This window comes from Papilio polytes, unplaced genomic scaffold (genome assembly GCF_000836215.1).
Source record: "Papilio polytes unplaced genomic scaffold, Ppol_1.0 DF822289.1, whole genome shotgun sequence".
NCBI lineage: Eukaryota > Metazoa > Arthropoda > Insecta > Lepidoptera > Papilionidae > Papilio > Papilio polytes.
This window is the reverse complement of record NW_013526915.1, coordinates 2338401-2365543: the sequence shown is the minus strand read 5'-3', so window position 1 is coordinate 2365543 and position 27143 is coordinate 2338401. Positions and strand designations below refer to the sequence as shown.

The 27143-nt window shown below is 35.1% G+C and overlaps 2 protein-coding genes across 2 annotated transcripts; one reads left to right on the top strand and one right to left on the bottom strand.

Annotated features, from left to right (window-relative positions):
- Nucleotides 1-2687: 2687 nt before the first annotated feature.
- On the bottom strand, nt 2688-17820 carry LOC106106231 (ankyrin repeat domain-containing protein 17-like). Its single transcript, XM_013286781.1, has 3 exons — nt 17459-17820; nt 16021-16144; nt 2688-2873 (listed from the first exon to the last, which is right to left on the bottom strand). The coding sequence occupies exons 1-3, from the start codon at nt 17645-17647 to the stop codon at nt 2704-2706; spliced, it is 483 nt and encodes a 160-aa protein (XP_013142235.1). The 5' UTR covers nt 17648-17820; the 3' UTR covers nt 2688-2703.
- Nucleotides 17821-18394: 574 nt separating this feature from the next.
- LOC106106225 (putative thiamine transporter SLC35F3) lies at nt 18395-26915 on the top strand. Its single transcript, XM_013286774.1, has 9 exons — nt 18395-19031; nt 19120-19281; nt 19677-19839; nt 20452-20630; nt 21039-21167; nt 24335-24524; nt 24989-25078; nt 25807-25936; nt 26501-26915. The coding sequence occupies exons 1-9, from the start codon at nt 18717-18719 to the stop codon at nt 26616-26618; spliced, it is 1476 nt and encodes a 491-aa protein (XP_013142228.1). The 5' UTR covers nt 18395-18716; the 3' UTR covers nt 26619-26915.
- Nucleotides 26916-27143: the final 228 nt, after the last annotated feature.

The window sequence follows — 27143 nt, the reverse complement described above, 5'->3', positions numbered from 1 at the left end:
CGTCGTCGACTCAATCTCGGAATATCATCATATAAAAATATTGCATGGTATCATAGTAAAATTAATTAATTATTACAACGATTATTAAAGACAGTTAACACAAACTAATATTGCAATATAATATTGTAGACAAAATAAATTAAATAGAAGATAAACGGACTTAGGAATTTATTAAAGTTTTCATAGCTTTATCTTAATTACATAATAACTGGACGTATTTGAATACGACAGCAAATAATTGTAGGTTAGAGGTATGGTTGAATACTATTTTATGATTTTCAAAAGTACCGATGCTGTATAATTTTCAATCATTATAAACTATATTTTTAAATAGCTTTCGCCCGCGACTCTGTCCGCGTAAAAAAAACAAATCTGAGGAGCCTATGTGTTCTTCCAGACTATCCTCTACGTCTATGCCAAATTTCATCGTAATCCATTCAGCCGTTCAGGCTACAAACTCAAACAAACAAACATCCATCCATCTAAACTTTCGCATTTATAATATTAGTATGAAGTTTGATTGGACTTAGTTACATTATTCGTTGCACTCCTGGTTGCCAGTTCGTTACAACGCTGTATTTGTGAAATGGTGTAAGTTTATTACTTAATGGAGAAATATGTCGAGGTCGTACATCTATAAATAAACCATTGACACAATTATTGTTCATGTTTTTATTTTACCTCTTTTGTTTAACACGAGGTTACATACATACAGACATACAAATAGTTTCAATGTTAACAAAACTTAAATTACACTAATTTTAGATGTATCCTTAAAATTTGATTGTATTTGTTCAATCTTACTTATATTATAAATGCGAAAGTTTTGATGGATGGATGGATGTTAGAGTATGTAGCCTAAACAGCTAAACTGGTTTTGATGAAATTTGTTGTAGATGTACAGGACAGTCTGGAAGAACACATAGGCTACTCACTTTTGTTTTTTATAAACCCACGAGGACGCAATCGCGGGCGAAAGCTAGTACGATATATTGGTTACTAGTAATTATATCTAAATATCTTTACAATTAATTTTGCTAACAAGTTTTCATTTTTTTTTTTCATATATCCTAGACATGCAATTGGTATTGCAATATTTTCCTTCAATTGCCTCATAAGTGATCATTAAAAAGTGTTATAATTTCACTTGTTAGCGCCGTTCGTCGAAATAAAATACTTAGCTTGTGTGTTATGAAACGTAACCTTTCATTACTGAGAATTTAGATTGTTTATTAGCTTTTGCCCGCGATTACGTCCGCGTGGAATAGAAAAAACAAAAGTGGAGAGCTTATGTGTTTTACCAGACTATCCTCTACGGCTTTACCAAATTTCATAGAAATTCGTTCAGCAGTTTAGGCTACAAATTCTAACAAACATCTATTCATCCATCTAAACTTTCTCATTTACAATATTAGTAGGATTGATACAAAATATATATTTCCATCCTCTTTACTCTATACAGAAAAGATAGAAACAATAAACTTTCGTACAGATGCCTGAGGATCTTTCAGATATGGTCATTTAAGAGTAACATTCTTATCTACCATCATATCCTACTCGCCATAAAACGATCCTATCCATTAAAAATGGAACGTACCTGGCATGACCCAAAACAATGCAGTTGTTTATTTGTTCGCAATGCATTAAGTCGGCTGCGACGCACTCGGGGGCCCGATAGTCCGCACTTATTCACACAAAGTACGCAGCATTTGATATATTGCTCGACAAACATACCAATAAAAGATAATTATTAAAATAACAACGTTCATTATATTTTTAAAATGATTATAGCGAACCAATTGTGTATGAAAATTACGGGAAATCACAAAAAGTTGCGACCCTCACTGATGAGGAATCGACGCAAGGAGGCAAATAGAGAAAGCGAGAGAGGGAGAGAGTAAGAGAGAGAGAACATGGGACCAATTAACACGGTGACAAAAAGAAAACGAAATCATTAAGTACTAATTAAAAATATTTGCCAATTCAAACCATCGGACATACAATTAGCTATTTTTAATATAAGCAAAATTTTCGTATTCGCATAACCGACAGTATCTACAATGTTTTTTGTCGCGTGACGTCATATGTTGTGATGTGCTAGGGTCCTGTGGAAAGTTCCAGATGTATCCGAAGCTATATTACGCATCACAGCTTAAGGGCAGATTTTTTAGTTTATTCCGGTGTTCGTTTACTCTTAATTTCCAGAAATTATTTCGGCTAATTTTTCGATTCAAATTTCATTCGATCTTGTATATGGTATTTTTATTTATATTTGTACAATTTGTATCATATCACGTAGCGTTTGTTAATCCGTTGCCACCGTGGAAACTGTAGTCGTTACTTGGAGATGTTATCCATGGGAAGAAACCGGTTTAGCAATCAACTGAAGGACTGTTTATTGTGCAACATGCACATATTTCTGATTGATCGTTCATTTAAGGAAGTGTTTACTACTAAATTAAATTATCAACTTTTAAAAATTTAATTCACTGTAGGTACTACAGAGAAATTAGATTCTCACTTGAAAACTAATTACAGCAAACTACAACCACCTTAGTTACAATTGAAATTGCTATAGCAATCACATACTTGAGAAGTTATCGACGTTAATTGCATAGTGCAAATATTTCAACGATAGATGGGTTGGAAATTAAAATCCGTGAGCAGCTTAAACTAGCCGATGTGTGTGTGTGCGTGTGTAACTTACGGTTTATCCTGGTGATGGTGACGGTGGTGTGCGGGGGGCTGGTCGCTGCGCATGCGTGTCAGCGCGGCCGCCGCCTCGTCCAGCGCGCACGACACCGACGACGTCAGCCGCCGCAGCACCTCGGGATCCGCGAGGTGCTTGCCCTCGCCAGACAACTTGCCGATGCCTACGCAACCAAACAACTTTTAATACAAAATACCAATGAAAAGCTACCTTTAACCTTTTTTTTATCAAACAACTAAATTATACTAATATAATAAATGAGAAAGTTTATATGGATGGATGTTAGTTAGAGTTTGTAGCCTAAACAGCTGAACATATTTTGATGAAATTAAATACAGATGTAGAGGATAGTCTGGAAGAACACTTCGGATACTTTTGGTTTTATTAATTCCACGCGGACGGAGTCGCGGGTATATTAAAATTTAGGATTTTAACTCAGTTAAATATATTTTTAGTTAAATACATTTGTGAAGTGCAACAAATTTGGTATTGAGTCATTAAATTACTGTATTTATTTAATTTTTTATCATTTGCATTGTTTGTCCTCCTTCTTTCCCAATCGGTGTCACCAGATTTCCGTATCCACTTCACGTATACATTAATAGTAAAACAATAATAGTCTAGAGAATTAATATTCAAGAATAGTAAATTACCTTAACAGACTGCGTACCGACGCATTTAATTGTTAAACGTGGAGAGACTACATACTAGAATTATATTCAAGAACATTTTCAACTAGGTCCTGAATCTAAAAATCTACCGCGGGAAACATCTATGAATCTGTTTCTATAGATTTCTATAGCTGCAGCCAGAGAAATAAAACTAACGTAAACTGGTCATTTAAACGTGGATTTTGCAATGCAGAATGGTTTTAAAAAGACATCAATCTCAAATATTTTCAAAGACAAAGGTAAGAAGTACAGTACAAACTTAGACCGGGCTTATACATGCCAGTAGGTACACTTGCATACAAGCTACTGGCGCGTGTTAGCTAAATACACGTGACCGCTTATGGGACTACGGTCTCGTGTGTTTCGTGAACATTTTACTGTCATGTGTGTAAGCATTGCAGGAGTAACTTGCATGCCAGCTATTATTCCATTTTACTGGCATGTATTCCCAGCCTTATGGTAACATCTACCTAGGAATAGAAGGTACGGAACATTGCCCTCGTGTAACCTCGACAATCGTTTTACTATCGATACTATCGCGGTGCCTTTCAAAGTCATTTACTTTTACGTAAGCAAAGCTATATGCATCTAGTGAACTTTTATAATACGAAAAAGTTTTCATTTGTAAACGAAATACATCCTAACACAAGTGTCATGCACATGGGTGTAAAAAGCAAGGTTGAATGCTCAATATTCTGAGAACTCATTTCGTAATTACGGTAACATAATAATATAATTAAAACATTTAGTCGCAATGCGGATATTTCTCTCACTCATGAATCAATATGTAATCAGCACTGAGGTCTAAATAATTGGCCATATCCATATTAAAATCGATTGACAACTATTACATAAAGGTGAAATTTCCAAAAATATCAAGATTACCATCTCTTTCTGTCCTATTAGTTTAGAAAAGAAGAGTTCATATAATAACAATACTTGTTGATTGCATTAAAACATCTCGACTATATACCAATACCGACATTCGAAGGCTGAGTACACACCTGTGCCGTATGAACTCGGCCGAAATTCGTTCACCAGCGTTGCAACCGTCCGAGAGAACACGTTCATTTCATTCGACACATGTCTCGTAAATCAAACAAAAATTCTATGCATTCGAATATTTTTTTATTGTAAAAATTAAATGGTTAACGATTTAAATATTCTATTAGTGGATTTTAAAATCGATTTAGTTAAAAAGTATGACTTGAAATTGAAATCTTCAATTCAATTTAACACGAAGGGTTTAAAAAATAAAGGTATTCCCTTTTTTATACTACTGGATCTATGTACCAACTTCATAACCTAAATACCAGTGAACAGAGACATTTTGTATACCAATATAATAAAGAGAAAAACTTTGTTTCATCATCATCATCATCATCATCATCATCAAGCCTTTATCTGCCCACTGTTGGGCTTAGGCCTTTCCCAATACCTTCAACAGATTGCGAAAACTTTGTTTGATTGTAATAAAATAACTCAAAAACTACTGGGCCGATTGTAAAAACTCTTTCACTATTAAAAAGCTACGTTGTCAGTGAGTAACATAGGCTGCTAACTTTAATATTATTTTTTAATTTCACGCGGATGAGTCGCAGGCGAAAGCTAGTGTTAAATAAACCTTCTAGAACAGTCAGTATGCAAGGATATGCAATCATCAACTCCAAGGAAGTCATGAGTTTCACTGCTCTGCTTATAAACTATCCGGTCACATTTAACTTAATATTTCTATCGATTTATCAAAATGTACAGTTTAAAAACGCCCATCAGAAGTCACGTTACCCTCTTCAAACGTGTAGGGCTTCTTCGGTCAATGGCGGCTATAGGAAGGCTTTCGAAACCGGCTCGAACGAATTTAAACTAAGGAAAAAAGTTACCGGCTAAATGAACTTATGAAATTTAAAGTACTTTCATTCTCTTCATAAGTTAAATAGAACCCTACATTGCTGATTACTTCTAATGGAGTCTTATTTTTTTTAATCAAACACAACATACATCTATTAAAGTATTATAAAAATTCTCCAAGCTATTGTTCGTTTCATCGATTTTTATTGATTTGTCTTCCTATATTTGGTTATATCAGGGCTGTTTAAAATGGTAAAACTCTAGCGAACTCGCGCTTGACCTCTTTCCGTCTGCGCTCAAACCTTGAATCCCGACTTCTGGGTTTCCCGAACTATTTATAAAAATCGCCAAGAGATACTATCCATTGTAATAAAAATGTCATATCTTATATTAAATATTTTTATTTCGAAAACAAGTTTAACAAGGTTTAAATGTTACATCCAGCTAACTAATCCATCTAATTTATTTTTCCTATAAAATTTTAGAGAACATGAAAGCTTACATTTCACCCTTTTCATAATTATTAATAGGGTAATTCTGTTATTATTGCAGACTAGCTGTTCCCGTGCGATTTCATCAGCATAAAATTATTTTATTGTTTACATGTGTCAAATGGTCAATTGCAAATGTCAATATGACATGATATGACAAACCTTGACAATCTTGCTTCCTTGATATTTGCAGCAACTTATGGTCTCTTTCCCACATTAGGGTTTTTATCCAAAATATTTACCCCCTAAGTGTAATGGCGTGAAAATACATAGCCTAAAGCGTGACCTAAGTGTAGGGCTTTTTATTAAAATGAGAATTATTCAAAAATATCCTGTGATTGCTAACATCTTAAGCAACAAAGAATTGTGTGTTTACGCTTTATTATAATAGTATAGATGTGTTTCACTTTAGGTGCTTAGTAGTAGTAACAGAACAAATCAATTGATCTTAAAATATATTACAACGCTAAATTATAAATTAATCTACTGCTCCACCTCAGAAGTAGACTTAGTTCAATGTTATTTATACAGTTGGCGGTTATGAAAGAAAAGAAAAACGCTACTGAAACGCACAACTCTCCACCATCTAGCAAAGAAAAGTCGTGTTGGTTGTCAACCTATGAAAAACCTTTTGCCTACTTTCATTTTCTATAAAAGATCTTTTCGTCATTTAGGATCTAATTATCAATAGACAGCGTATAGCGCAGTTACTTCTATCTCTTGTGTATAAAACAATAGCTTTTGCCCGCGACTCCGTCCGGGTGAAAATTAAAAAAAGAAATGATCTTTCTAACGGTGAAAGAAATTAAAATCCTATTCATTACTAACAAACAAGTTTTCCTCTTTATAATATTAGCATAGATATCTAGAAAAAGTACGTAAGTGAACGGTACGTTTCAAGTCTATTTTTGCTTTATGAATACAAACACTCAATTACAATAATAATGGAGAGTAGACAGCTAAACGCCGGCGTAGACATCTAGGATTCCTTATACGGTGCACTGGACGACGGCATGCATAAATGTACTAAGAAAAGTACTATTTCCGTTTAGACGTAAGCATTTTTAACGGTATAACTGCCACATACGACATCCGAACCAAAGTAAGTGTCCAGCGTATCAATTATATGTATTTTCGTATTGAATTCGGTCTAAATGAAGATATTATTTTAAACAAGTCTGTCGAGTGCCGGTGAGCAAGTGCGTATGCGCATGTCGCTCTCAGTTTTATTTTTAATCTGCAATGTTCAATATAGAATGTGTATCGACGCGATTTATTAAGGTTATTGCCATTGGAAAAAACAATCGAAATTATTTGTGTACTTATCAAACGATCTCAACGTGTGTATAAACGGAGATATTTCTTTACGCGCTCTCCGTCAATTGATGAGTCAGATTACCCTCGCGGCTGCCAGCCGAACGGTCCACAACACGTGGTCCAAGCTCGCTACTATTTTCATACATTTTTTTTTAATGTAACGCTGTCCACTTTTAGAAATTTATTACGGAAAACAATATACAAAAATAAAACGCTTTCACACTGAATACAACCTAAAATTGCCATCTTTTATCATCAAACCTTTTCAAAATAACCTTTCTTTACATACACTGCAAAATGGCGGTAATAGCAGTTCATATTTTTAAATATAGAACGCACCTGTAATAAATAACGGTTGGTAACATATCATGCCGCGCCGACTTATATAAGGGTGAACGGAATATTTCAGTGGACAATACGCTCGCCATTGATACCTATAATTATTCAATACTCCATATTAATATAGAATAAAATTAAATTGGCACAAAACAACAACGACCGAACGTGAGATTGACTCCTTGTAAATAACGGAATAGTAAAGAACAGGAGACCAGCAAATGTTTAATAGAATTGTATCCCAATAAACGTGATAAGAAATGTATCAGATCCACAGCTGTCTATTAACGGGTAAAAGGTTAACGAGACTAATATAGATAAAGCAAGCATTTGTGATGACAAATGATACTAAAGAATATAGGATTGAAGTTGCAATGCAAATGTTTTAAAAAACCGTATGCTATGTTAACCATATGAGTTCAAATATTACGTGACAATAGACAAATGAACAGGTTATAGCCAAGACCAATGACCTCATCCTCTACCCACGTAAAAAAATACATTTCTGTTTTTCAGCGGATAACATACGGAGAGTAATTTTGTTGACTATCCGAACCACCACTTTAAAATTTTGAATACAATCCCAGCAATACATTGATTATAGCTATCTATACTATAATAAACAAAGCGTAACCACACACTTCTTTGTTGCCTAAGATGTCGGCAATTACAGCATATTTTTGAATATTTTTTAATAAAAAGCTCTACACGTCACGCTTTAGGCTATATATTTTCATGCCATTAAACTTAGGGGGTAAAAATTTTGGATAAAAACCCTAATGTGGGAAAGAGACCGTTGATGCCAACATCAAGGAAGAAAGGTTGCCATGGTTTGACAGCATGTCATTTTGACATTTGCAATTGATAATTTGACAAATGAAATTTTTATAATTCTATGCGGATGAAATCGCATGGGAACAGCTAGTTTTGTATAATCACGTAACACCTTATTAGAAAACTTTATTTTGAGTTTAAATCTAATGTAAACAACAATATCCGGTGTCTTATAAGGTGATAAGAGAAAGTCGTAGATAGCTTTGGGAAGCACCTTTTTGAGAGGGCCTGCAACAGTGAGGCGCCTCTCTCGTTGCTTTTGTATGCTATTTGGATTCATAAGACTTATCCAATTTCCATACAGTTCTCATAAGTCAGTCAAAATACAAAGATTATCTAGAATTTATAGGTTTTGTATTAGATAATTTCATAATTAACATCATTAACCTATGCATAATGCATAATAATTAATTTATCATTTCTAATTATATTGCACAAAACAAAACATGAGAGATACATGTATGGTGGTACTATAAAATCACTAAGTATTCACTAACATAAAAACGTATTGGTTATCTCTGTTTTTACAAAAGCTTGAAAGAGATGTCCATGTTTTTGTTTGTATGATGTGTGGCTATTAAATATGCAAACGCTTAAACACATAATTAGGAGCCAGGCTATGACTTAAGTAGCTCTGATGTAATCGAAAAGGGACAATATAAAGGAGCACACCCATATCCATTCGAAGTATTGATCTTCCAACGCTACAGGGTATGGCCGTCTAATATTGACCTGTTTAAGACGATATTACAAAAATGGTGACGTAAACCATTTCGCTTCATATACCATATCAAACTTTATGTAATGAATGAGTTTTCGCTGGCGAAACACTTGCAAGAAAACTAAATATAGAGATTTTTTTACAGTGGGAAATCCGTGGTATTTTTTTCCTAGGAAGATTTGTGTGTTGGTTTATTTTTCTCCACAAGAACAAGATATCTTCCTAGAAGTTATCGAAGACAACATAAGCAAGTGTGAAATAATACTTTTACTGCCAAACATAATAAACAGTTGTTTCTTACGGAGATTCTAGAAATTTTACTGGCCAAAAAAGACTTATTGTTCAAAATACTACAGTTATTATTAATAAAAAAGATACAAGGTCCTTGTATATCGTATATTTTATTGAATACTTCAATTTGACCTTGAAAATATAAAACGATATTTATTTTGATCAACAAATATTATGTTACAAATACATAAAATGAATTACTTAACGCTCAACAGTAACAATAGCGCAAACGTTTACACTTGGCTGCAACTTAACTATGCAACGCCTAATAGGAGCAAAAGATATTTTTCAATTCATTTTAATTCTTACAGTAAAGGAAAACATCGTTATGATGCACATGAATTTAACAGTGGTAGAGCCCGCTTTAACATCTTCGCATGAATTGGCCGGCTTGCCCGGTGCAATATCATGGCCACACAGAAAACATGCGTGAAGTGGAAGAAATTCCGCAATTCGTCTGATAAGTGTGGTGCTGAAGGCCTAATTTTAGTCCCTTTCCCTTTCCACTCTTTTCTTAAGAGGAAGGGATGGGGAGGCAAAGTGGATTTGACGGACGAGGAGACGTATAGGGAGGGGAAAAAAATATACGGGAAGAACGTCTACAATATGTGTTAACCCGCACTGGGCCAGCATGGCTAAGGCCTCGTCATCAACTTAGAGTATGTTCGAGCCCTTCGGTGTCAACTGACATAACTACGAGACTTCAAGAAGATTTATAGAAAAGCTTACTTCTATACTTTATTTCGATGCTTTCTTGTTTGTTTTTCTGATGTCTAAATTTAGTTTTTGTTGCCATCGATTGTACATTATAAAATTTTATATTGTGCTATTCTTTTGTAATATTCTACAGATATTGTTTAATTTCATGGCGATGTATTTCTCCGTCCATATCTAGCTTAGACAGCAATTGCTTCAGATTGATCGATCGGTTATAAAACAAAACGGTGAACTTCTTGTATAAGCTTAATACATTTTATCTATATTTAAAAGTAGATTTAAGAAATCGGTAAAATCTCTTATGGTTATCGCTTATCAAACAAAGCGAGATGAACTAATATTCGATAACTTCAATTAGAGCCCTTTCTGGAAGTTCTACAAAGTTTTAAACATTTAATACAATTGTTTCTAGCGATATATATCTAATTTAACTGTGAACTAGTGGTCCCGCCAGGAATGCGCGCGAATATCCATCCTCCTAATTACATTGACAGTTATCAGTTAGAGATGTGACGTTTAGGCCAATCATCTAGTGATGCACCAATTCTACAGCACGGTACTCATTTTTCTTCTTAACTATTGTGACAGAAAGATCAGGTAAAAAGTAGTAGTTGTTCAAGTTTTATACTATATGACCTGCAGTGACAAAACTAAAAAAACACGTATTAAGATAGTAAAAAAAAACTAAACCAGTTTCATAGGTAGATCAGCCTTGTTGCCGACAATATTATTTTTCCTTCAATTCAGCGTCCGGTCAGAATCAGCTGTCCTACGTCAAGGTCTCAGCTCCGCGGAGACAGGTAGCGGTAATTAAATAATTAATCACTGCAACCAAGTTGCATTCCCACGACCACATGAATTTGTATAAATCAATAGTTTCCTACTATATATATCACTAATTACCTATGCATTCATCTTTATAATACTCTATATCATATTAATACAGTAGAACCTCGATAAGTTAACGTCCAAGGGAAACACAAAATATTTTAAGTTATAGAGGTTTTTGTTATCGAGGTTCTACTGTATTTACAAACTGATTGTTGCCGGCGACTTCGTCCACTATTGAGATAAAAAAAACTATAATATGCACGTCTATGTGAGCTATTCCTTAGTGTAAGTCCGGTCGAAATCGGCCCTGTCGTTTCGTAGGTTACGCGGAACAAACGCGCCTTGGGGACAGATAGATAGACCAAATATTTTTAAAAATTGATCGTTATCAGCAACGCAAATACATCATCTTCTCGAAATCTGGATTTTTTCTTTTGATATTACAGACATTCCAATTTTGTTATATCTATAGATACGAAACTTTACATGAAATTTGGTATAGATGTAGAATATAATAAAGAAATTGCCCAATACTCGACGAAATATGCTAAAGGTAAATCTGTTCCTCACTATCCTCTGTTAGAGTAGTTTTCCACTGCCTAAGAATCCGTTCATAAACATTGATATCTCATGTTTTTAGAAGCTAATGACAGAGACAACATGTTTTCGTAATTGAATCTCACCTATGGAAACTAATATTAATAAGCTGACGATGTCTTCTGTTTGTCGACAAAGGGACGAATACAAAATTTTCAGTTAAAACCAACCTAACTTCAACCCTATTGGGCTGTTATTTATAACTGGTAATTATAATCTAAAAAAAAGTAATTTGAGACCAAAAACAATAGCTATTACTTATAATGAAATTGCGTTTTTTAAAGCTTAATCTTAAAGCGAGCGGTGTCAATGGAGCCATATACGTTCGTCCCCATTCAGAGTGTACTGAACTGTTTCGGTTAAACCAGACGGGGTTAAATACTTTAGATGTAGGCTTTATATAAAACAAAAAAACATACAGACGAATTGAGTAACTCCTTTTGGGAAGTCGGTCAAAAACCACGGTTGTGTTCGTCGATAGATATCATGGGAATGTTTTTTTATATTTCTGTTAAATCCTTGAGACCATGAAATAAGTTACATAACAGCCTAAAAGGTCTTCTGATGTCTTCAATAAATCCATTAATAAAAAAAGTAATAAACCTAGCCATACCAAGTCTGCAAGGAGGTATCACCTTTTAAGTGTTTGTAAATGCGAAAGTTTGTATGAAATTACGTATCTCCAAAAGGGTGTAACGAATTTCGCTGAAATTTACTACAGATGTAGAACAGTCCAAAAGAAAATAGACTTCCTAACATTTTTTTTAATCAGCACGATTTTTTTAAATCCGCGCGAACGGAGTCGCGGTCGAAAGCTCTTTACATAGTTGTACACTACGACTCTAGGGAACAATGCACTCATTTTACGATATAACTATTGATTTTACAGTTTAGACAAACTAGTGAATGCATTGTAGCTCAAAGTTCAAGGCGGGCGGGGTTAAGATACAAGTACGCAACATGGGCGTATAAAATTTTTGAACCTCACATACACAATAGCATACCTCGTTCCGATCCTATACGTTAACCATAGACAAATAGAAAATTCTAAAACTCCAAAAACATTCAGTTAGAACATTTTTATTCACAAAGCATGTAAAATTAACTACAATTATTTTACAACATCACTTCATTTTGGCTCAAAATTTACACAAATTAAATAAAGTGAAATAACGTAATACGCCATAGAATTTGACGTTTCTCTGTTTACTTAATTTCGTCGCTGGATCGAGACAAGGTATACACAATAGATGTTGGTTCACAAAATTCACATACATCACACGAGGAAACGAGTGTTGAATGTTTATTAGTAGTGGATGACGGAAGAGCACGGAAACATCTGTTGGTCGCGTCCGAGTCGGAGGCCGAGTGAAGCCACAAAGAGCATAGCGTGGACGACCTATCGCGTGGGCGGAGCCATGGGCGGCAGCGGGAGCGGTAACAAGCGAGTGCAAGCGAGTAACAATAAAAGTCAAATCTATTAAGCCTGTTCTAATCGATATTTTAGAATCAGAAATATAGATATTGGATTTAATTTTCGTCTGTTGTTGAGGTTTCTTTTAACTTTGCCCAACTACGTAATTGCTTCTAGCTATCTTAATACAAGACAGACGCTAATCCATAATCAGCGAAACCACGTTACGTATAATACGTTTATAAGAATTTTCTACATTATCAATCATGGTTGCGTCAAGAACACGTCAGCATTCAACTGCTATCGCAAATATATGACGACAAAATTTGATTAAAACATGAAATTAATTTCAATTTAAATTACCGTGAAAAAAGGAAGTCAATGATTCAATTAATCAATTTCATTTCTAAAGAATACTTTAATTTTTTCATACTGCCATTCCTTTTAGTCACAATTATGAAAGTACGAATAATAGGACTTATAGTTGGTTGGTTTGTCTGAGTGATGTAGGTGGCAAAAATATTTTAATATTATCTGGTTTTTCGCTAGTATCTCATAACTTGTGGCACAGGCGCATTCTGTTTGCCATCGACTACCGCGTCTGCTTAGCAGTGACGTTGCAGCCGAGTCACTCGCGCAATGCAACCTCGCCCGACTCGCGTACGACATGGAGTTCAAATTCAAACACCGCCCGCGCCCCGCATGCAAATCCCATTTTGTTGTTTGACGCCACGTGAAGTGTGAGAGTGCCCGTGCATTTATAAAAGCTCCATTATGAATTTTAAACTGTTTTAGATTTCAATAAGCTACCTATAGGTACACATTGATAGTCAATCGAAAGTCCTTTAATCGGCAATAACAACGCTATAGTATGAAATGGAGCGTTTGAGACAAAAGAGGTACAGAGGGGGAAAGGAGGGGAGTTCTATTAACCACAAGTAGTTACACCGTTACGTTACGCCACAGCTGACATCCATAAAAACCGTAATTAATTTAGCGACTCTGCGTTTCATCGTATTGTATCGATCTCAAAGTACTATCCTAACTTATTAACGAAGTTATGGTTCAATTTAAACATACATTATCAGTACATACACAAACGAGCATATATATCTCACAATATTTCCTCCTAATATAGATTATACCACAACAGACTACAGATATAGTTTTTGCATATATTCAAGTACATCCACTGCATTCAACATAACAAAATAATTATCTGGTATCACATCCAATACCAACATTGTAAAACAAAATGCAACACAATAAACCAAAGTCTCAATGATTTCTAGTAAATTATCTATACATACAAATATTATAAAGCAGAAAGATTTGTATTTTTTTATATTATTTATTGAAATTACTCATAAAATACTGGGCCAATTTTATAAATTCTTTCACCATTAAAAAGCTACATATTATCACTGAGTAACATAGGCCATTTTTTATTGTTTTTTTTTAATTCGCCTGTATTTGTTGTTTTATTGCATAAATATTCTGGCTAATTTACTTTTAATCTAGCATTCGCCCGCGACTCCGTCCGAGTGGAATTAAAAAAAAAGAAAAATGTACTCACTTTGTGTTCCTATATAACCTATGTGTTCTTCCAGACTATCCTCTGCATCTATACCAAATTTCATCGAAATCGGTTTAGCCATTTAGGCTACAAACTCTAACAAACATCCATCCATCCATCAAACCTTTCGCATTTATAATATTAGTATGAAGTATGACATATTGATTTCCTGCAATACTAATCATTTTTGATATAATTCTAAAAACTAAACTTAAATAATAAAAGTTTATAGAAATAAATCTTATGTAAAGTATTCAGAAATATTACAATAAAAACCAGGTTAAGAAGTGAATTGATATTCTTTGATCAGAAAATACCTATTTTAAATGATCAACGGTAAGGTGTTCATGAATGTTAGATTTCTATTTGTTACTATGAATACATTGAATGGACTAGACAGGAGACATAAGAAAATATGTATTTTGTTCTATAAACCTATTAGGCTTGAAGACAATTTCCAGCAAAGCTTATTTAAAAATATATCATTAACTATATGTCAAATATGTAAAACAACATAAACTATAATAATCATTTTTAAGTCATCTATACTAATATTATAAAGAGGAAAGATTTGTATTTTTGTATGTATTGAAATAACTCAAAAACTACCAGACCGATTTCAAAAATCTTTTATCATTAGAAAGACAATTTATCTGTAACATAGGCTATGATGTTATTATCTTTTAATTTCACGCGGACGAAGACACAAGCAACAGCTAGTTGAATATAATCTAACCCTAGTTAAAAATAAACGATAAAATTCATTCATGGCCAATTTTCATATACAAATAACTATGCATATACATGTAAACAACAAATTTACTCTTTAAAAGAAAATAATCTGAACATAAACACTATTAAGAAAGCCTGTACCAACAAACCCATTACCATGAGTAAAGGTAGAACATTTGTAAGGTTTCCCGTACTAGAGATCTAAACAAATCACACTAATTAAGACCTTCAATTTATAATTAAAAAAATATAAACAGAGACAAAGTAACCAATCAGTGCATACTAATTATGATTCAAATAAGAAGCCAATGCAATAGCAAATTTGCATGTATTCCAAAATAACATCATAAGCTTTAATTTTAATGGGGTTGAAATTTTTCTTTCACACATAAATATTCCTTGCCATCAGAACATTACATCTGATTGACATTAATATTGGCCCAGTGGTTTTTGGTAGCCTATGCCAAATTCGAAAGATTTCAATAAAAAAAGTCTGTAAAGATGTTCTAGAGATACATAGTAACATCCATCCATCTAAACTTTCATATTTATAACATTAGTAACAAGATATATGATTGAAATAACGATTTATTAGAGAAGATAGAATATTCTTAATGCAGAGAAGATTTGTTAGAAATTAAAGTTTAAAAATTGCTCTTGTGTACCTTTTAGGTTAAGCATATTTTAATGACAAACTATCTTAAATCCCTTCCTATGATTATTACATAAATATTTGCATAACTTTGTGCACTACACCTTGTTAATTTTCCATAATTAATAACACTAAAACATAGAACAGGCATGGCTAGATATGTATATTGGATAGAGTCTAGACTCTAGACTTACAGTTCGATGTACCTATCTAGATATCTAGATAGGTACATCGGATTGTGACAACTGAAAATTTTTAGGTTGTAATTAAGAAACCACTCACCAGCTACTTCTAGAAGTGTTTCAAGCCGAGCCTGCATCTCTGGATCAACTGCTCTTTCGGGGTCATCATGGGAGAGTAGGAACTTAGATGACTCCGCAGCACCAGCTTCCTCTTCCATCTCCTGCTGGAAAACATTATCCACATTAAATATCACATAGCTAACATAACTTTCGTTTGATTTTTAAAGTAAAACATTGAAAACATTACAGTGTTCTCTATAATTAGAAAATCAAAAACAAATTAATAATTTTAAACACAAGTAAACAACAAAATAGGAAAACAATGTTTTAACAAAAAAATAACAATTTTTATTGTGTTTATCAAACAAAATATCATACATGACTAACATACCTATGTTTATGTATAAGCAAACTTAGGTTTTAAACTTAGATAGAACAAAAAGGTTATTAGGTTAGGTTTTGTTTAAATATGTATTGCAATTAGCCTTGAAATGGACAGCCAGTAAATCACTCCAGTTAACAGTGTTAGTTATATCAATATAGGAACAATAAAATTCAAGCATTTGTATGTTAGAATCACAAGGACCATCCAACATAATAAAACAAAAACAAAATATATTGAGAGTGTCCATTGCACACACATTATGCAGGTTAACATTAATCAGTTGGCAACAGCAATTGGTGTTGGAGAAGCTTTGGGCACTCAGTACTAATCTCTTCAACTTACCAACAGGTCTGGCCTGCTTAGGCACAAACAAGCCAGCAAGATCTATAACACCAATGAGAAAAACATAAGATACACTGACAATGTGGTGCTTGGGGACATGCTTAAGGCTAATGTTTATTGCCAATGGTCCTTGCAATTCGCCAATAACCAACATTTTTGCGCGAATCGCTTCGGGAGTTTTACACAAATTGTACGCGCGTGACGACACTGAGTGGAATACTACTGTATGAAATTATAACGTATCCATCGAAATATTATATAATTAACACTGTCACATCGAAATATCGGCAATAAAACACTATTTTCAGTATTTCGCATTGACTGGGTGCATGTGATTCAAGAAACATGGCCACCGCAATTCGTGCCCAGTCCAAAACACAAATAGACAATGAAAAGACTTACGGCATAGCTGCTCTTGATATAAAATTGCGAAGATTTTGTTAAAAATTTGCCCAAGAACGGCTGACATAAATAATTTCATGCATTACTCAGTAGAACGTATGTACCTATGACTTTCTGACGTTTTACGGAATATTTGGCAAGACACTTGAACCGTAGAAATAACGAAAAATTACTACATTATAGCGTTCTAGACCCGATTATGGCATATTGTTATGAGTTGATACGGTTACAATACAAAAAGAAATTGTATGCTCAATCACATACAAGATGTCCCTTGCAGCATTTAGCGGTACAGATAATCACAGTCCCTCACTGCCACCGCCTCTGCCAAAAACAAAACACGTTTTACCTCGGATACAGAATCATCCTCGCTTTCCGAAGAGTCCGTCATGTATTTGGCAGGCACTCCAGAATACGTTTCGGTTTCAGATTTGGCTGGACTTGAAGCCGAACTGTGAGGAGTGGATGATTTTACCACATCAAGTTGCACATTCACCTTATCGATATTTCGGTTTTCAGACTGTCCGACATTCTGCATTTTTGTCCTAATCCAATACAACTTAATTAGTCTTTCAGTATCAACACTTTTACTATGAAATTAACACGTTCTTATATTAGCAAACAAAATTTATTTCGTCATTTAGCCAGGTTGATACCCGCCATGTCTACTACTATGGCGAGGTTCCCGGATGCTTCAAGTAGGCTAACCAATTATCTCCCTCTGGCGATAAAATTGTGAACTTTTATGTGCTGCCATCTGCTCTAAAAAATAGTTTGACTATCATAGACAACACAGAATTTTATTTCCTTCAGGTTTCAGACAAGTTTCAGCTAAGGCTCTCAGGTCACGTTGCCCACGTTTTAAGTTATAATTCAAAGAAACTTAAGCATCTTTTATTGCGTCTATTTAGTTTACTCGTATAGCATTTAAGTTTCTGATAGAGTACCACATTACACTCTGTAAGTCATTAACAGTTTATCAGTGTTTTTTGTTACGTTGTAAAAAAATTTAATTAACCATGGATCTCAACGCACATAGGTCATTTTGGCAAATAAACATTAAAATCGAAAAGTACCAGGTAAAATTTTCATCCATATGTTATCTATATAGTGGGTGCTTTGTGCCTAAAGATTATACAGAAAATACCAAAAAGTAAAAGATATCATAGAGTTTGGGAGCTGGACAGAAGAACAATTTTCCTGGCGATTGTATACCCTAACACCTTGCAATAAGGCTATAGCAATGCATCAAAATATTACCTTTAACGTCAGTCAAGACAATCAGTCAATTTGAGTCAATTCATAATTTTATTCTATTGTCAATAGTACAGTAATCTCATGAAAGTTTAGTAAGAAAATGGGTTTATTACTGATTGAGAAATATTTACATTGTAATTTTATAGTAACTAGGGAGTGTGTTTTATAAATAAATAATGTAAACTATAGTTATTACAATATTACTTCGCATACTCTAAATAAGCAATAAATCTTACGTTTTCTTCTATATCCTTATTAATTTAATATTATCAAGATGGAATTTTCGTCAATAATAGGATTGCCGCAATATTTGAAATACAAAAATGTGTGATAAGTTTTAAAGTGGAAATATGGCAAGGGACGGCGATCTCCCTACAATATTTAATCCGAAACGAGTTCGCGCGCCTTCGGTCATAATTACCAGCGAGGAAGTGGAATCGGAGCAGGGAGGTAGTGGTGATGTTGAGAGAGCAAATGGACCACCAACACCTCTCAGTCCCCGAGCCCCTCTTACACCACAGACTTCGATATCATCAGCTCCACCCTTAACAACTCAGCCTTCTCTTCAACAAGCCTACAGTGAGTCAGCGACAAGTAGTCAAGACGAAGAGCGACAGTTACGTGATAAAAGATGCCCGCGATGTTGTTCGAAATTTGCAAAGAAGGTTGATTATTCTTTTAGTCATTTTATTTTATGAGTTATGTAGATATTTAAATATTCCGTAAGTTTTAACGTACCAATGTTATTTACAGATATACTATGGGCTTTGTGTGACTTTAATACTGGTAGTTGCATGGGTTGCGGTGACCCACTGTATAAAACATATGTACATGCAAGAGTACCCATTGGATCATGATGCACCGCAGAGCGCAGACCCTTCCACATACAACTTTACATCTAAAATCCCAACAAATGTAAGTTATTTCGATATAGTTTTTTTTCTTATCTTATATGGTAATTGTATCATTGTGGAAGGTTTCAGCCAACAATTACTTTAGCCAATAGACTGAGCTTTTTCATACTATCTTTTACTTCTTAATATCTTTTGTGTTCAATTTGGTACTTCTTACAAAAATAATCTATGTTTTTGATATATTTTAGGAATTGAACTAGTGGTTCAAAAATTTAAATTGCCAAAGAATGCCTATGTTGGCATGAATGCTGATGTTCCTTCAGTAATTGATTTAAAAAACCTTTTTTCTTGGATACATTTTCTTTGTAATTAGATATTGGACTGTCAGCCTTATCTATTGTACAGCTTGTTTAATATGTTTCTTGTATGTTTTAATATATGTATTTATTGTACCAGTTGTACAACGCACCATTCTTCACTGCGTGGTTCTGCACAAACTGGCTGATCCTGTTCTACCCGCTCTATCTGATTGTAATGCTCATACACAACAAGTGCAAATCGGCTCATGATATAGTATTTGATGCTTTTAGTGACTTCAAAGAGAAGGGATTTACATTTGGTAAGCTAGTTTTACTCTGTATTCTCTGGTAGATTATTAAAATTGTTGGAAACATACACTTATTATGTAGCCTACAATTTAGAGAATGCACTTTATTCTTGTGATGTCTTGTAACAAGGGAAGGAAGGTTGACAAATGAAAGTTTCGCTAAACATACAATGTTTTACAATTACTAGCTAAATCTTACTAATATTATAAATAAAAAAGTTTTGATGGATGGATATTTGTTAAAGTTTGTTGCCTAAACAGCTGAGTGGATTTCGATGAAATTTGGTGTAGATGTAGAGGATAGTCTGGAAGAACACATAGGCTACTCAATTTTATAATTAATTCTACACGGACGGAGTCACTGACGAAAGCTAGTTGTATTATAAGTACATAAATTTTTGATATACAGTGGAACCTCGATAACTTGAAGTCCAAGGGAAACACAAAATATTTTAAGTTATCAAGGATCTATGTTATAGATGTTTTAGGCTCTGATAGGAAGGGAACATATTATTTTTTGAAGTTATGGAGGTTTTTAAGTTACCAAGGTTTGAGTTATTGAGGTTCTACTGTATTTGGTTTTTAATTATTATTTTAGACTTTTAAAGTATTTTTGGTATTTAGCCCGTTTCCTGAGCCGCTGCGCCTTGTTCTGCCTACTGTGGGTGCTCAGTGTGTACATGTATACCTACGCACTGCGGATACTGCTGGCCACGGACGTGGTCGCACTCTTTGCCACCAACGTCTCCTGCATCTACCTCCTCTCCTGGGTGATACTGCATGAGCAATTCGTCGGCGTGAGGGTAAGTTGTGCTAAATGAATGTTATTTTTTAAGTTTCTTGTTTAATGTTGCAACTTTTCTGATTTTTCTTTTATACAAGAAGATTAGAGAAACTAAAAAAACTACGGATTAATTGGCTGCCTTTGAGATTGTATTAATTTACAAAATATCTTGTTCATTATACTATGTAAATTAGACGCGGGCATCATTTACGAATGGTACATACAGCAACATAATGTCTAGTTTACACGTGGCCAGTGCATTAGGACAGTAGGCCTCCCTAACTAGAATGGCATAATGTGAACAGTAGTGGGTACCAGTGATCTGCATTACCGTCTAACTCAAAAGTTGGTACAATCATTCATTCGCGCACTCTGTAATTCGTTCATTCATTCATTCAATCGATCATTCAGTATATATGTTGTGCAGATAGTGGCGGCGATCCTGTGCGACACTGGCATCGCGCTGCTGGCGTACATGGACGGCATCACAGGCAGCTCCACGCTGGGCGGGGTAGTCCTCGCCGCATGCGCAGCCGCGGGATTCGCTATATTCAAGGTAATTCAATCAATACTGCTATAATAAAAAGTACTTCGTTATGTAGATGTCAGCAATTACAGATTATAATACCTTGAAAAACAAAACCCTAGACATATTTTCACGCAATTTCATTAGGAATGAATAAATTGGAAAAAAAAATCATGAGAGATATTGATGAAATCTAACAGCCAATAGCAGCTTAGCAGCAAATTTTCTATGGTTTTGTTAGCCAATAGCAAAGGCTTTTGTTGTTATTCGAATTTTGACAGCAAATGTAAGTTTTACGCGATATCATACTTCTTACTAATATTATAAATGCGAAAGTTTAGATGGATGGATGGATGTTTGTTAGAGTTTGTAGCCTAAACGGCTGAACGGATCTCGATGAAATTTGGTATATATGTAAAGGATAGTCTGGAAGAACACATAGGCTACTCACTTTCGGTTTTTTTAAATCAACGCGGACGGAGTCGCATGCAATAAATTGTAGTGTTTTTAATATGTTGGCACAGGAAAGCAAGGGTAGTATAAATGTTTGTATTATTAAGTAACAATAAAGATCAGGTGGCTAAGGGGTTAAGCACTTGACTTATAACCTATAGGTCTTGGGTTCGAATCCCGCTACGTATCTCCATCTCCTTTATGTTTATATGTTCTCGAATGTTATTTACTTTTTGTTTAAATAATGTAAAGTACTATGTATGGCAAGTAAAATCAGGGTTCGAAGTTACCTATGGTTGACTTATCTTACTTTCGTGCTTTACTTAATAAAATGATTTTGAACCTTAATTTAATTGATGTGGAAATGTTTCTTGCACGCAATTGCTACTGATTTATACGTGTTCATTGTTTCTAATGACCTTGTCACCTTAATTTACTATTAAAATATTGTAGTTTTTAACTTTTCGTGTATATTAAGATATTGTTAAGGTCATTTTTATTACTTTTATTTTAGTAATCATGCGATGGAAGAGAGCACGTTTTTAAATATTGAAATTTCATTTAGGAAAATTACCCTCTTCCGTATTTCCGTATATTCACGTCTTTTTAATCACAAATGCAAGTTTTTTGCATTCCTAATTTAAACGGCCGTAAAAGAGCTCTATATTTAAAAACGAAAACTATATCGTGGTTAAATAATATTAAATTAATATAACTCGTATTTTTTTTTCTCCATTTTCTAATTATGATAAAAATCCATTGAGTTATAAAAAATTATGAAAAGTTAGCTTTAAAACGATAGGATTAGGGTGTAAATTTGGTCAAACTAATAATTATCCAGTAATCATTGCGTGTTACCTGATTACAGTTTAACATGTTGCCCTATTTTTATTAAATTGACTTTTTGTTATTCGAAAGTTAACAATGAATCAACAATTTTGTTTAAATATTTTTAATCTCGAAAGTTATGAGAGAATGGAATAGTCTTTTTTTATTTAATATAAGGTGGCAAACGAGCAAGCGGCCACCTTAATCCACCGAAATGGCGAAGCGACCGCTGCCCATAGACATCTGCAATTGCAGATGCGTTGCCTACCCTTAGTTGACGGAGGAGGAGACGCACATAAAGAGGACATTTCCCCTCCATATGCGTCTCCCCCACCATCAAATCCACTTTTCCCTTCTATCCTTTCCTCTTAAGAAAAGGGTAGAAAGGAAAAGGGACTAAAACTAGGCCTCCGGCACCACACTCATCAGACGAAACGCGGAGTTGCTTCCACTTCACGCCTGTCTTCTGTGTGGTCGTGGTATTACAGCCGGCCCATTCGTGCAAAGGTGTTAAAGCGGGCACTACCACTGTTAGAACTTTACCATTGTTTAAAACAATTCGAGATTAACTACAGTTATGAATATTAGCTAAGTTTAAATTGAATTTTAATTATTATTGGATTTGGTGAACATAATATAAAAGCTTCTGATGATACTGTTATTTACTAAAGTTGTTTGCAAAACTTACGTAAGTTCCGGGACAGGCCTCTCATAGCAAGAGTACTTCAGTCTATATTGGAGAATGTTGAGTATATGTGCTTTTATATCATTGTATATTATTATATTAGCAAATTGCTTTTTATTAAAATGTTATATTTCTCATTTGCTAGAAAAATGTAACCAGGTAAACAGAACATCGTTTTTGATGATCTGAATATAGGTATTTGACCTATTTTCACGGGTCATTTTAAACGAGCTAAAATGTAAGTGAAATGTCATGTATATTTTGATCGAAATCAAAAAGATTGCTTTCCTACTTATAAACCGTACAGAATTAGAATGCAAAGTTATTTAATATGTTCTAGTTTGTTTGGTAATCGTCGTCAGTCTCTTGGTTATATAAAGTAATTTCGTCTTTTAGGACCCGTCTAGAACATTCGAGAAAGATATATCCTCGCTGATAAAAGAAACTAGGATATGACTTAGTTATTCAACCAAGAATAATTTGAATATAAACGTCTATCACGATATAATTACGCTAGATACGATTGATTGTTCCGACGAGTTACACGGAGATCCCGGAACCCTCTTCTATTGCACTAGAGGCTGACTACCAAGGGGGTTTTAATAATCTTACTCGACGTAGGAGGTGGTAATGCCCGCTTTAACATCTTAGCACTGCAGGGCCGGCACGCCCCCAGTTATTACTGTTACCCCAGTTATTACTACACGACCACACAAAAGACAGGCGTGAAATGGAAGCAATTCCGTGTTTCGTCTAATGAGTGTGGTGCCGTTGGCCTAATTTAGGTCCCTTACTCTTTACCATCCTTTTCTTATAAGGACAGGATGGGAAGAGGAAGTGGATTTGACGGTGGAGGAGATGCATAGGAAGGGGAAATGTCCTCTTTATGTGCGTCTCCTCCGTCGGATAAGGGTAGGCAACGCATCTGCAATTGCAGATGTCTATGGGCAGCGGTCGCTTCGCCATTTTAGCGTATTCAGGTGGTCTGTAGCTCGTTTGCCACCTTATGTTATAAAAAAAGGAGGAAACGCACATAAAGAGGATATTTTCCCTTTCAGCGTCAACCCCTTCACACCCTTTTCTTATAAGATAAATGGTGGGAAGCACAAGGGACTAAAGTTGGACACCCATCAGACTACGCGGAATTGCACCTGCTTCACGCCTGTCTTTTGTCTAGTCGGGGTATTTTACCAGGCGAAGCGACCCATTTGTGATTTGTTTGGTGTTACAGGTGTTGTTTAGAAAAGTGATGGGCGAGGTGAACTCTGGGCAGCGCGCCCTGTTCTTCTCTATCGTGGGCAGTGTGAACGCGCTGCTGCTGTGGCCGGTCTGCCTGGCGCTGTACCTGACGGGCTCGGAGCTGCTGCCGGCGCACCGCATGCCCTGGCTGCACCTCCTGCTGGCCAGCGTCGCCCTCCTAGGTACCACTTGGATGTACTGCTTTGCATCTGTCAATATTGTTTATATCTTGTACTATAGGAATGTAAGGATAACAATCCATCTATTCGGAATACCATGATATCTAAAAGTGGCTAATAAATACTCATGTGTATTATATCTTTTAATTATTTTATTTCACATTTACGACTATTTTCTCACTAAACAACCACAAACACGGATCTAACGGAGATAAACGTAGAACTCTACTAGTTACGTTAGTATTGTTGTCTCTGTTATATTAAAGAGAGTGAAAAGGACAACATTAATAATTTAAATGAATATTCAAATATAATGGATAGAGATGTATGAAAAGCAGTATGTACTGTTCCGACTCTAAGGATAAGGGCAAGTTGAAACAAAAGTAAAAATAATTTCATAGATAAATATTAATTGTCACCAAAAGTCGTAAATTCATCGATTTTAAAAGATATCCTTCGTCTTCCAGTGTTCCACTTGGTGTTTCAATTCGGCAACATCATGACGTACAATATATTCGTCTCACTCGGCCTCATCACAGCTGTACCTGTTTCTGCAGGTGGGTTTTTTATTTATATGAGAAGTGGGCAAACGAGCGGCGCGAACACAAAGGTGGTCAATGGCACCCATGGACATCCGCAACACCAGAGGAACTACAGATACGTGTCCGGCCTTTGAGGAAATGATAGACTCGCTTCTTGATGGACCCTAAGTCGTATGCGACCACAATGCGGATGTGCGGGCAGAAAGTTCCGTAAAAACCGTACGGTTGTGGAATGCCAGCCATCAACATGGTGAGGATGGTACCTGGCGGTCTGTCGTGTCGTCCGATGACGAAACTCGGCGGCAGGAATTAGTTATACTTTTCGTAAAAAAAATGAAAAATCTATCTTTGTCCTTGATTTAATAGCGATGTAAATGTCGAGACAATTTAATCGTAAAATTTAACTTCAAACAATATTTTTCTGTTACTTTTAAGGAAAATAAAATTGATGAACGTTGTTCATATTGAACTCGCGGTTGTGAAATTTAAAACATATGAAGTTAAGTTTTGTCCGCGACTTTGTCCGTGCGGAATTAAAAAAAACTTGGATTTGTGTTCTTCAAGATTATGTTTATCTATGCCTTATTGGTCGCGATCTGTTAAGCCTTTTTCATATTAACATTCATTCATCCAAAATTTCGCATTTATAATTATAGCATACGTTACTTTATCCGGTTTGAACTGGTTTATCGCATATTGACACCCGCCTGTAATTTAAATAAACAATCACTATTGTATTCCAGCGCTGGACGTGGTGATGTACGGGGCGCAGTTCGCTGGCATGAAGCTGGCTGGCATCATCCTGATCGCGGTCGGCTTCTTCCTCGTCATGCTCCCCGACAACTGGCCTGATTACATCATGCGACTGCTCAGGTGAGTTTATAATTGACAAAAAGGGTATTTTTATCGTGTATGTATGTTTTTATGTATGTGACGACTTAGAGCCTATATTACTGAATTGATTTTGACAAATGAGGTGTTATTAAATTAGCCTTCTTACCCAGAATGTTACGGAAAACTCATACAGTTAATGTATGTGACGTAATTCTAAAAAAAGGCAATTTTAAATCTCAATGGCCAAAACTCATTTTGTTGTTATATCCTTATTTGAATGTTTTCCAGTGTATTTTATAAAAAGTTTCCGTAGCATTCACTCATTTTTTTTTAATAAGGACTTTAAAGCGGTAGCGGGCAGTGCTTAGTCCAGAACAACAGATTCATAAGATTTATATTATAGTAGCTTTTGCCCACGACTCCGTCCGCGTGCAATTAAAAAGAAAACAAAAGTTAGCCTATGGGTTCTTGCAGTCTATCGCCTACATCTATATCAAATTTCATCGAAATTCGTTCAGCCGTTTAGCTACAAACTCTAACAGACATTTATAATATTAGTATGATTTTTTTATTGTCTGAATAAGGGCTTATTACTGTCGATAGATGGAGTCGTCGACGTCAGCGCGGCCAGCCGGGGTCGGGTAGAAACCGCGACGCGATGGACTACCGCACCGGCTACATCCGCTCGCATCTGCGCTCCCCCTCCGGCCGCGTCAGGTGACCGCCCTCCCCCTCCCACACACACCAACACTCCCCCACACACCTACATTCCCCCACACACACACTCCCCCCACACACACCTAAACTCCCCCCAACACACTCGCAACATCTTACAGGCATCGTTAATAACCAAAGAGATTCAATAAACATATAGAGTAAGCATAGTTGACACTTGACACATTTTTATCAATAACGCCATCTGTTGACAACCTCGAAACCACATGTCAATATTATTTGTATCTTATTTAATTGTTAGGTATTTGATTTTGTGACAATATTTAGTTTATTTTATAACAAATGATGAAGTTTTATAATTTTGTAAAATGTCTTGGCGTACTAAACTTGACAACAGATTACCTGTCAGAGAAGTTACCGGTGAAAAATTCACTATGCTTAGTCTATATATTTATTGAATCTCTTTGGTTATAAACCTAATTTCGATGTTGATAGAAATAAGAAAATAATTCCTTAATGTAGGGCAGTTAGAGTAAAAGGCCTCTAATATAGAATTGTGAACACCAAAGAT